Here is a 12,962-nt window from a genome sequence, read left to right as displayed (position 1 = left end):
GGTCTTTTGTTCCAGATGGTTGCCAGGTTCATCAGGATGCCAGCTTTGTTCAGGAACCACAAAAGCATGCACAGCTGTGTGTTTGTGTAATAGGCTCTGGCGACCGTTAATATAATGTGCGTCAAGTCGCTTCAGCCAAAAAAAAAAATGCGTTCAGGCACATTCGGTAAAGAAAACAACCATTTGCATTCACTTAGTCACGCCTACTCAAGACGTTTGCGTGCAGACAGGACATTTTTATTGACCCGAAAAAGACCAACGGACTTTTAGATCAAATTTTAATGCCCGCCCACCCCTCCATTGGCACCACGGGCACAAGATGGGCATGACGACGAGCGATTCCTCCCCATCGGGAACCACGAACTGGCTAGCTCCTTCCCGTCTATTCAAAACAGCAATGACTCAGCTTTATGCGGATATTTACACATGTTTTCCAGTAAATAAATCACAGTCCCTCCCAAAAAAGTGCAACTTATAGTCCGAGAACTACGTTCCAAGTCGCTTGACACGCTTCTACTGGGACGCCCCCGAACTCGTATATATTTTTTCCCTATTTACCGAACCCGAAATAGATTTTTTTTCCAGCTCGACGTTGCCAGACGCTGCGTGCCAACACGTGATTTCGCTACCTGCGGATATTTCCCCAGCCGAATTTCCTCCAGTACGCTACGTCAACATTCTTCTAAATATGGACTGTCCCGTCTGCTTCCCCCCTGAGGGGGGAGGAAAGGGGGGGGGGGGGGAGTGGGGTAACAAAGTGATGCAGATCTTTGGCTCTTTGTATGCTACATGCTAAAAATACCACTTGGCTTTATTTGCAAGCAGGCGTGTGGAGAAGGACGTTGCGTTTGTGTGGGTGTGTGTGTGTGTATGTTTATGCGTCTGCTGCTCCACATTCAACAGCTGGTGGGTCACTGGGATTGTGCGGGTTGGGGGGTGAAACAGGTGGATGTGGGTTTCGATGCGTCACTGCGCAAATGTCATTAAGGGTGCTATTTTATCAGTTTTGATGATGGCCGCCGATTTGAGGCTTCCGCTAAGCTTAAAGTGGTAGTTATTTATTTCGTTACATTTGAACTGAACTAAGAAAGTAGAATTCAACCACTTTTTACAGACTGTTGATCAAGGAACGATAATTTCATTTATAAAATGGTGATTTTGTTGAAGTAACATTCAATATAATCGTAGTATTTTTTTCACACAGATGCACATAACTCTGGTTTTGCGGTGTAATTATTGTAATAATTAAAAAGCATGTAATTATGTATAGACAAAATGAATTAGCTACAAAGTGAATAACAACACCGCGGGCCAAATTGGACCGCCGAGCGGGCCACTTCTGGCCCACAGGCTGCACTTTTGACATCCCCGTTTTAAACCGAGTATTTGTAGTGGTAATGGGAAGCAGTTTTTACTGGATTACGAAATAATTTAACAGCAACAATTAAAAAAACAAACAATACAGGCCAAAAAACAATAGATTATTTTGCGGGTTTTTTGTGTTTGGCGCTTATTGCATTTTCCCGTTTTTTAACCGAGTGTTATTTGTGTTAATGGGAAGCAGTTTTTACTGGAACGTATTTTTTTTTAATCAGCAACAATTAAAGAAACAAAAAAAACTTAATGCAATATTTTTTGCGTTTTTGCGTTTTTTTCACGTTTCAATGTGTTTGCGTTTTCGCGGTTTTTAAGATACACCGCGAAAAACGGGGAACTACTACTGAAATATTTTTCACAGTATCCCTCCTTTTTCGCTAAATCCACGAAAAATTGGGTAATACTATACCACCTAATACTGTCCCCACCATGTGGACTTCCTGTATGTGGCTCCAGTTTTTTACCTAGGTCTACAATGTCTTGTGTGTCTTGTGTCTGCCTTGCTACTGCAACCAAGAACATGGGATGAAATATAGTTCTAATCTTTTTGAAGGTAGAAGCGACTTTTCTTTGTCTCTCTATATATTAATTACCTATTTATTTATGTCAAAATGATCTTTTACTGTGTCTGTATTCTCAGCCTCTTGCTACAGTGAAATTCCCCGAATACAAGATGAATAAAGTTATCTAATCTAATCTAATCATGTGGCGCCCAGCTGTGCTCTCCTCCTAGAATGGAGGCCTCTTTGTCTCCAAGCAAATAACTTTACTGCTTCTTAAAAGGAACACTTGGTCGCGGGGGCGCCGCACCCACGAGTCACTTGGCACGCTGTTTGGGGCCCCGTGGCACCAGGCGCTCGGCCCACTGTCTGGGCGGGACGGACAGCTGGCAGGAGGCGGGGCACGCCTATACACGCACACGACATCATCATCATCATCTTTAATCCTTTCAACTGTATCACGGCAGTTGTTTACATGGCTTATGTGGACCCCCGTTTGAATCCCTTTGTGCCACATGGCTTGCTTCTTTGTGCCGCACTTGATTGATGGCCCGCCTTCGTGCCCACCAGATCTGGTGGGGGGCCGGTCCGGGTTAGTTTTGGCCATAAAAAGGTAACTTAAGGGCCCGTAGACTCGCCGTAAATTTGGGTTGTTAGCTAACGCCGTCAATGGCGCTGAAAGATGAGCGTGGGCAGAAGGTGGATGTGAATTGGACTTCTATTGTTGTCAATGGCGGTCAATTAGGTCATTTTGCGTCAGTTTTGTGTCATGTTAGGGTAGTGACAGGGTATTTCCTGTAAATTTTGGGTCATTTCCTGTTGATTTAGGGGCTGTTTTTCTCTGTGTTGGTTGCTTTTGGCTGAATTTTGGTGTTTTTTTTTTTTTGTGTCTTCCTGTTGGTTTTTGGGACATTTTAATTGGACGGTGTAGTCAATGTAAACGTCACATGACCTCCATAATTAATTGAATTGATTATTCTCATTATCAGAGTAATGCGATTTAAATCTTAACCACAAAGTGCACAAATAACAACAACGATCAAACAGACAAATACATAATAAATAGATAATAACAAATATTTTTTTAAAAAGTCATAAATACTAAATAAGTCATCAACATAATAAGTAGTCAACAACATAAATTGGAAAATGCATAAATATCTATAACAAACAAAAGAACAGATTATTATTTATTGATTATTTATCTGTTTGTTTGGTTGTTGTCATTTGTGCACCCTACTTATTTATGTTGGTGACTATTATTTCTTACTCAGTTGATTTTTTATTTATTAGTTATTGTTATTATTAATTGATTATTTTTGTCTGTTTGTTTGTTGTTGTTATTTGATTATTTATTAGTTATTAGATTAGGGTAGGTTAGATTAGGTTGGATTAGGAAAGATTAGGTTAGATTAGATGAGATTACAACTTTATTTCATCCCGTATTTGGGAATTTTTCTTTGTTGCAGTAGCAATACAGACACAGAAGACATTGTAGACCTAGTCATGTATTTATTATTATTTGCTTGTTTACTTATTAATTATTGTTATTATGAATTGATTATTTATTTGTCTGTTTGTTTGTTGTTGTTATTTGTGCACTTCATTACTAGTTTATGTTGTTGACTAATTTATTGACTATTTCTTAGTTATTTGATTATTTATTTATTAGTTATTAGATTAGAACTTTATTTTATCTCGTATTTGGAAAATTTCATTGGTTGCAGTAGCAAGACAGACACAGAAGACCTTGTTATTTATTATGTATTAATATTTTCTTGTTTATTTATTAGTTATTGTTATTACTAATTGATTATTTATTTGTCTTTTTGTTGTTGTTATTTGTGTACTTCCTTACTTGTTTATGTTGTTGACTAATTTATTTACTATTTCTTACTTATTTGATTATTTATTTATTAGTTATTAGATTAGAACTTTATTTTGTCTCGTATTAGGAAAATTTCATTGGTTGCAGTAGCAAGACAGACATAGAAGACATTGTAGACCTAGTTATGTATTTATTATTATTTGCTTGTTTATTTATTAGTTATTGTTATTATTAATTATTTATTTGTCAGTTTGTTGTTGTTATTTATTTGTGCACATCCTTACTTGTTTATGTTGTTGACTAATGTATTTATTATTTCTTACTCATTTGATTATTTATTAGTTATTAGATTAGATTAAATTGGAACTTTATTTCATCCCATATTCGGGAAATTTCCTTATTGCAGTAGCAAGACAGACACAGAAGACATTGTAGACCTAGTTATTTATTTATTATTTTGTTTGTTTATTTATTAGTTATTAGATTAGATTAGAACTTTATTTTGTCTCGTATTTGGAAAATTTCATTGGTTGCAGTAGCAAGACAGACACAGAAGACATTGTAGACCTAGTTATGTATTCATTATCATTTGCTTTTTTATTGACTAGTTATTGTTATTATGAATTGATTATTTATTTGTCTTTTTGTTTGTTGTTGTTCGAGTCCATTTCAATATTTTTCCCCGGCTGACACGCTTGGTACGTCCCCAACCCTTTGCCGTGGCGTTTATATTTATAATATCAGGCGCTGACTGGCCTATTGACAGTGCCAACAAAGCGCCAGTGTTGGCAACCCGCAACAGGCGCCGTGGTGAGGCCGCACCTCCCCCGCCCGGCTTCGAACCGCGCCACGCCGGCTGCCACCGCGCCCTGGCAGAAAAATGGGAGGGGGAAAATGCGTGAGTGTGTTGTGGTTAATGGGGTTGGTGGGATAGCGGTGTTCGATTCTCGCAGCAGCTGGAGGAGGAGGAGCCCAGTCATTGTGGGCGTGGCCCGTTTTTTGGGGGGGGAGGAGTTAAATATACAGTCGTTACATTCTACCCTGGTGCTTATTGTTCCTAAACTTGTGAAAAAGTCGTTGAAAAGTAGCTTCAGGGTGGAAAAATGTGCAATTATGAGATTATTTTTATAAGCACTTAACTCCATATGGGTCCGGCATGTCAGAAAATAAATATAACCAATTAGTTATGCCCCTCAGGAATATAGTCATATTTTTTACAAGAGCAATTAAGTCATTTTTTTTCCAAATTAAGTTGTTGAAAGCGGGCTTCTCCCGGTTAAATGATGATATCATTACACTATGACTTCAACTTAGGGGAAAAAAGATAAAGGTATTGTTGTTGTAAACATGACCAGAGGGGGAAAAAAATCTTAAAATTTGAAGGAACTGATTCTGGGGGAAAATATAATAAAATAAAGTGAAGGGAACTTTTTAAAAGCGGTGATAAAGATGTCGGATTATACTCTTTGTGGTGTGTTTTTATGAGCGCAACCATGACATGTGACATATGCACTGAACACATATGATTATGTCGTGTATGTTCTGTGTAATGTAGACCATGTTGTGTATCTTTCTTTCTAGTAGCAAGCGGAGAACATTTGCCTATTGCAAAACGGCCACGGGTTCGAGACCCATGTTCTATATGACTGTAAGGTAATCACTAGAGAAAAAAAACGCATATTAACAATTTGTGACCCAAAGAAGCAAAAACAGGCTTCTGCGCCCCAATAATGATATTGTATTGAAGACCCCGCTCCCCCCCACAACTCCTCATAAAGAGCAAATCATGTTCAGCTGTCCTTGAGAACAAATGCTCTATTAACGCCCCCCCCCCCCTCGCCTCAGTCTTTACGATCTATTAAACCATTCAAAGTGCTTTTATCAATTGGAAGTGGTGACGCAGACGTGGTGAAAGGTGGAATTCATTTAGTTCTAAATTTTGTTTTGAAGTTGGGAACAAATGACCCAAAATAGATCGCCGCTCGCAGCTTATCATGTTTGAGAAATGACACGTTAACAGGGTTCACTGTTTCATTGTTATTTGATTTCATAAAAAGAACTTGATGCTTGGACCAGCTGTCTAGCTAGATAGACCTGCTAGCTGCTAACCATTGTTAGCACTAGTTACTTTTGTACCGACTTATTTATGTGACCACTTATTCATGTTGACTACTTATCTATGTTGACTCCTTATCTATGTTGATACTTATCTATGTAAACTACTTATCTATGTTGACTACTTATCTATGTTGTCTACTTATCTATGCTGACTACTTATCTATGCTCATTACTTATCTATGCTGACTACTTATCTACGTTGATACTTATCTACGCTGATACTTATCTATGTTGATACTTATCTACGTTGATACTTATCTATGTTGATACTTATCTACGTTGATACTTATCTACGTTGATACTTATCTACGTTGATACTTATCTGTGTTGATACTTATCTACGTTGATACGTATCTACGTTGATACGTATCTACGTTGATGCGTATCTACGTTGATGCGTATCTACGTTGATGCGTATCTACGTTGATGCGTATCTACGTTGATGCGTATCTACGTTGATGCGTATCTACGTTGATGCGTATCTACGTTGAGTTTTCTCCGGACGTTCCGATTTCCTCCCACGTGGACGAGTGGTTAGTGCATCGCAGTTTTGGAGTCGAGGGTTCGATACTATGTCAGTGTGGGGGTTGCATTTTTTTACCTGGGCTTGTGTGAGTTTTCTCCGGTGTTCCGGTTTCCTCCCACGTGGACGAGTGGTTAGTGCATCGCAGTTTTGGAGTCGAGGGTTCGATACTGTGTCAGTGTGTTGGTTGCATTTTTTTACCTGGGCTTGCGTGAGTTTTCTCCGGGTGTTTCGGTTACCTCCCACATTCCCAAATGCATGCGTGCTAGGGTATTTGTATGCTAAATAGTGCCGACTTCTGATTGGTTGTCCTTTGTCTCCTTGCGCCTTGCAATGGGAGAGACCCTAGTGTCTGGGTGGTGTACTGCACTCGTACATTTTTCAAGGGAAAGTGTGCAAATGGGTCAGGTGGACACGTCAGGGATTTTCGCAGACTTGGCTATGTTAGTTGGTGGTTTTCCGTTAGCGTGGAAACCAGAGAGGAAGAACATTTCAAGCCCACGGAAGCGCTCCAATTGAATTGTGGAAAAATCCTGGAAAACATCACGGAACTTTGTGGGGACAATTTTAAAACACCAGGGAAAAAATCATCTTGTAGACATGATGTCACTAGAAATGAGCTCGGAATAGGGAAGTACGTCTATTTTCTTGCTTTGAGTTGAGGACGCGGGTCTCGTTTGGTGGTCTTCGTCCTTAAAGCGAAAACTTGGACATTGAAAAGCCATTGTTTTGTTTTCGGAAAATCGTTGTCATCCGTCCAATCGTGCTTCAGGATTCTGTCGTCGCATAATAGAATGAGGCATTCGTTCATTTTCTGAACTGCTTATCCTCACAAGGGTTGCAGAGGGTGCTGGAGCCTAACGCAGCTGACTTCGGGCCCTAGGCAGGCGACACCTTGAATTTGTGTCCAGCCAATCGCAGGGCACCAGGAGACTAAGGACAACCAATCATAGCTAGGGTTAGGCAATTTGCAGTGTTCAACCAGCTAGCCTAGCATGTACCGTATTTTCACGACTATATGGCACATCACATTTTAAGCTGCTGTGTCAGTAATGAGTGCTATTTCTGTATTTGACACACAAAGGACGCACCGTTTTTAAAGACGCAGCCAGGCATGGCAAGACATACACCGGCTTAAACAAACGGACACACGCTAAAAACATGTTTTTAAAAAGGCAACGGAAGCAGAACTGAGGTTGTACTTTATTTAGCCATTTTACAATGTACTCACGTCATCATCACTCACAAATCCATCAAAGTCCTCATTTTCTGTGTCCGAATTGAACAATTGTCCAAATGAGTCATCGAAAACGCTGAGTTTTATACATTCGTCCAGGCGGCCACAATCCATTCGCAAATAGTAGCTAGCTAGTAGCTAGCGTAACTATTCCAACGCTGCCTTCCATGCTTCGTAAAGCTGTGTTGATGTCGATGTATACAGGCCACAATCCATTGGGTGTATTGACAAAAGAACTACATATCCCAGCAGTCACTGCGCAGTACTTTTTCTAGAGTCGGGGGCTGCTTGCCGTAGTTGTGAGAGCTCTAGAGGATGGTGTACCCTATCCGCTGATTTATTTGATTTTATCGTGATAACAATTTTAGTATTGGTCCATATATAAAGCGCACTGGATTATAAGGCGCCCTGTCTATTTTGGAGAAAATTTAAGACTTAAGTGCGCCTTATAGTCGTGAAATTACGGTATGTTTTGGGGGATGTGGTAGGAAACCGGAGCGCCCGGAGAAAACCCACGCAAGCCCAGGGAGAACATGCGAACTCCACGCAAACCAAGACTTGCGTGGAAGGCCGTGTTTGAAATGTGGCTGCTGACTTTGGATTGGACATCCGAGGAGGGTTAAGCTCACATGTGGTGGAATGAGAATAAAAAAGCCGTCCTTCCCGCTTGGGGGGTGGGGGGGGCCCAGTGTGTCCCGCTGACTAATGACCGGCGGAGCGCTGCCCTCTTACTAAGTCGTCTGCCATCACTCAGCATGTTGGGTGCTGAAAACACGTAATGGGTTCAGCATGTTAGCGACCTGCTAGGCTTGTTTTTGTGTGTGTGTGTGTCGTGTTCCATTCTCGATGTATCACCCAAGTGTAGAGACGGAATTGTGTGTATATGGACAAACTTACCTAACGTGACCCCGTACTTCTGCAAATGTTACATAAAAAGTAATTGATTGCGTAATTATGTTGACGAGAGTGGAATGTACAACTTTGGCTAGCGTTCAACTTAATGCACTTTTTGCTTTGCTAATAAGAAATTACTTTAGATATGTGCATCCTTAGACTATGTTATAATCCAGACTCAAATTTCACAATGTGTGAAAATCTGCATTAGAGACCATATCAAAAGTAAAATTCTAATTGCTTTTATGGGGTTTTTCTTTGCTACTTTCACCCAGCAAACATGTAAATATGAAGCAACTTTACTGTTATTCTGGGCCAGAACCAGATTGTAATTGTATTTTTATCCAATTTAATGTTATTCTTTGTGTTCATTTATAGATCTATATATAGATCATATAAAACAACAATAATAATAATAATAATGATTCTTTAGCATCATATTTCAGTTTATGTATATGTATGTGTATATATGTGTGTACAGACGCTCCCCTACTTACGAACATTCAACTTACGAACAACGGTACATACGAACATGTCTGCAAATTGCGTTTAAGTCAAAAAATGTTCGCAAGTCCAATTTTGTATTTCGCCCCTTTTTCGGAGTAGTACTTCTTTCCGCCGCTAATACCGACGCCTGGCGCTGTGAGACCTCAGCTCACCCAGCATCTACCTTCTTCGTTGCAATGCGGAAGTGCATGAATGTATCTCCAGTGTGCAAAGAACCTTTTTCATTTGTATCATTAAATATCTCATGCATCCATCATTGAATATAGTTGGTAAAAAGCGAAATGCTTCTATTGAGGGAGTTGGAAGGAAGAGGCAAGCCATTTCATTTGAAACAAGTGGCAATAATAACGAAGTTTGATGCGCGTGAGCGGGGTGAGCGTTGCACATATATGTACAACTTGAATTGTTCAACCGTCAGTACCATTTATAAACAGAAAGATCGAGCAGCAGGACCCAAATATTGAACGTTGCACAAAGTTTGCAAATCAATTGAATGATGCCATACAGTGCTATTTATGATGAAAAAAAGAAGAAAACTGCAATCGTCGTTAGATCGCTTCTTTCGGCCAGTTTCTAATACATAAATCTCTCTCTCTATACAGTACTGTACATATTCTCTCCATTTTATTAAATGTTTTTTTCAGTACAAACCAATGCGTGTTACTTATACAAGCCTTAAACATACAAATGCACTTACATAAACCTTCAATATACTTATATAGGCCTTAAACATAAATTATAATACAAAATATAGCACTGAATCAACTTACAAACAAATTCAACTTATGAACAATCGCTTGGAACCTAACTCGTTCGTAAGGAGGGGAGCGTATATGTATGTATATACGTGTATATATATATATGTATGTGTATGTATGTATATATGTGTATATATATATATGTATGTGTATATATGTATGTATATACGTGTATATATATATATGTGTGTATATATGTATGTATATACGTGTATATATGTGTTTGTATATACGTATATATGTGTGTATGTATGTATATACGTGTATATATGTATGTGTATATATGTATATATATGTGTGTATATATGTATATATGTTTGCATATATATGTCTATATGTATGTGTGTATATATATGTATATATGTTTGCATATATATGTCTATATGTATGTGAGTATATATATATATATATATATATGTGTGTGTGTATATATATAAATGTTTATATATATATATATACCATTCAGCCCTATTCATTACAATTGCCGGTAAGCTCATTTAGGGCGTCGTACATAACAGCAATGCAGAAAAGCTCCTCCAATGAAGTGCACTTCATTGAACCAAAACCAAAGTCACAAATTTGTGACTCTTGTGTATGCCTAGAAACAAAAGAAAAAATTTGGAGGAGAAGGAAGTTGCGGGAAAATAGCAGCAGGTGCTGTGGACTAATGAGCTAAAACTCGGCTGAGTTTGTTTGTTGGAGGACACTTCAGAAATGGATGGACGGAGAACCAATAACAGACTGGAATGTTTGACTTCATGACAGTTTTTGCATGATTTCAATCAGGCCAAATAACAAATAACTTTTTTCTCTGGAATATTATAATTATGTGTCAAATTTACCGTCATTATTTTGTGTATAAAAAATGAACTTGTGTTCAAAAAGTCAGAGTCTAAAATGGTCCGGCCCACGTGAAATCAAGTTGACGTTGAAAGCGGCCCGCGAACCAACCCGAGTCTGACACCCCTGCCTTAACATTAATAACCTTGACGTGTGCTTTTTTTGTCTTCCAGGTTTACCAGATGGACCAGAAAATGGAGTCTGTTCTCCGAATCCTTACGGACCAGTTTGTGCACAAACCCGAACTGGTCTCCAGGTCTTCCATCCGTAGGGTGACCATCCAGAAGCGAATGGGTGTCAGCATCGACGAGGGACCCTGAACTTTCCCAGTTTGACTTCCGGACCAACAAAAACCCAAAGAAGGATCACCGAGAATGGCGGTGTGGTGAGAAACGCTAACTTCCCTTCTTCATCTCGCTACCGTAACCCGCTTTTCCGCGCTCTTATTTTAGCCTCAAAATCCTGTAACATTCCCCAACGCCTCCCCAATCCGTGACTCCCTCACGAACCGAATTTATATTCGCCCGCCGTTCTCGTCCTAATATTATTCCTAAGCTAACGAGCGAGCAATCATAGCACGGTCGTTTCCCGAACGGGCGTCGTGGCGCGGCGCGCAGGCATTCCGCTAAGCGCCGTGTTTATCTTGGCGCCGTCCGCAGGCACGCACCGAAAGCCATCTAGATTTAGACCGTGTTTGTAAGAGGTGATCAAATAACGAACGCCAGGAGGGGAGGATTTCATTCCGCCTACATTTTAGCGTCCTGTTTGGAGATATTGCTAGCATTGGAGCTAATAAAAAAAACGAAGGCGGAGGCAGACGAAGGGCTTTTTAGCAGATTTTCTAAATGTCCATCAATCATTTTTAAGCAGTCCCAGCAGGAGTCATCTTTATCTCCTCCAGATTTTTACTTTAAAAGACTTTTTGAAGTTGGACAGAAAGTTGAGTCAACACGGGAACAAAAACAAAAATGTGCTACACAAAGAAATATCAAGTGTCATGTTATAAAATATATTTACAAAGGCAAATATCGAACAAAAAGTATTCAAATCAACCAGCAGGGAATCCAAAATGGAGGAAAAATCTTAAGTTCAGTTCAAAAAGCTTCGGGTGCTAGCAAAGCTAAAGTCGCTTAGCATTAGCTAACCTCTTTTTAAATGGATAGTCCTCAAAAGTTTGGTTTTCTACATTCGTTTTTTTAGCGTGATTATTCACCTAGCTTACATGCTAATTCATTTTTCAACTCTGTCTTATCTATTGAATGACCTGTACAGTATTTAAATATTTTATCAAAGAATGATATCCTGTACCTGTTTCCTGCTTCCACAACAAAAGCGGGCAGTACTTTTATTTATTTTTGCCATGTTGCTGTAGTTTGAATCATGATTGTAACAAGAAAGAAGCCTTGAATTTCTAGGGATAGCAATTATTAGTTTCCAAGATCTACCCAAATTTAATAACAGATATATAAAACTACTCCTTAATCTATGTGGAGAATACAATCCCTGGTTTATTGAGTTCTATTTAGCTTCTCCCTCTTTTAAAATAAATCACTTACCGTATTTTCTCGCATATTAGCCGCCTCCGCGTATAAGCCACACCCTTAAAATAGACTTAAAATCTTTGAATTTGACAATTTCCCTCGTATAAGCCGCCCCTGTTTCACAATTTTGACCTCAATATTCATGGTTTTAATAGGGAGTACAAATGTGTGGTACACGGTCGATTGGTCGCCGGTCTTTTGGTCGCCCGGAAGGTAAGTGATAATTACCATTTAAATCGTTGCTCAAATTCCCTAAATACAAACTGTGAATGACTATTTAGTCATACTTAATGCCCTATTAATTATTAGGCTAAAGAAAAGCTCAAAATTTCCCGTACTTTTATTGTTTTTTGTTGGAGAACTTGTTAAGACCCTGACTGAACTGACCTAGCTTCTTAAAGGGACAACGCATGTACATACAAACTCTTTCTTCTACACACAAAGGTCGGCTCAGTAAAACTGCTCATGGCCATTGTTGGTTTTTATTGATGCGTAGACCGTGTTGTTTTACATTGTTTTGTCGCCGGTCTTTTGGTCGCCCGTTGTCGCGGTCGGGGCGACCAAAAGACCGCAACCAAAAGACCGCGACCAAAAGACCGCGCCCAAAAGACCGGCGACCAAAAGGCCGGCGACCAATCGACAGCACACGGATACAACATCTCAGAAATACCACATGCGATGATTTTTCTCAAATTTTTCCCTTCAAAGTAACACATTTCGTGTGCGGTCGATTGGTCGCCGTCTTTTGGTCGCCGTCTTTTGGTCGCCCCGACCGCGACAACGGCCGACCAAAAGACCGGTGACCAAAAGACCGGCGACAAAACAAGGTAAAACAACAC

The 12,962-nt window shown here is 39.6% G+C and overlaps 1 protein-coding gene across 1 annotated transcript in view; it reads left to right on the top strand.

The window, feature by feature from the left end:
* Positions 1-12,299, top strand: part of kcnq1.2 (potassium voltage-gated channel, KQT-like subfamily, member 1.2) — a 127,093-nt gene extending 114,794 nt beyond the window's left edge. Inside the window, exon 19 of the mRNA XM_077597437.1 lies at positions 10,756-12,299. Within this exon, the coding sequence (XP_077453563.1) occupies positions 10,756-10,902 (147 nt within the window). The 3' untranslated portion in view covers positions 10,903-12,299. The remainder of the gene's footprint in view (positions 1-10,755) is intronic.
* Positions 12,300-12,962: the final 663 nt, after the last annotated feature.

Source organism: Stigmatopora argus, chromosome 3 (assembly GCF_051989625.1).
Source record: "Stigmatopora argus isolate UIUO_Sarg chromosome 3, RoL_Sarg_1.0, whole genome shotgun sequence".
Lineage (NCBI taxonomy): Eukaryota > Metazoa > Chordata > Actinopteri > Syngnathiformes > Syngnathidae > Stigmatopora > Stigmatopora argus.
Note: the sequence above shows the minus strand (reverse complement) of the source record. Positions and strands in the feature narration are given on the sequence as shown.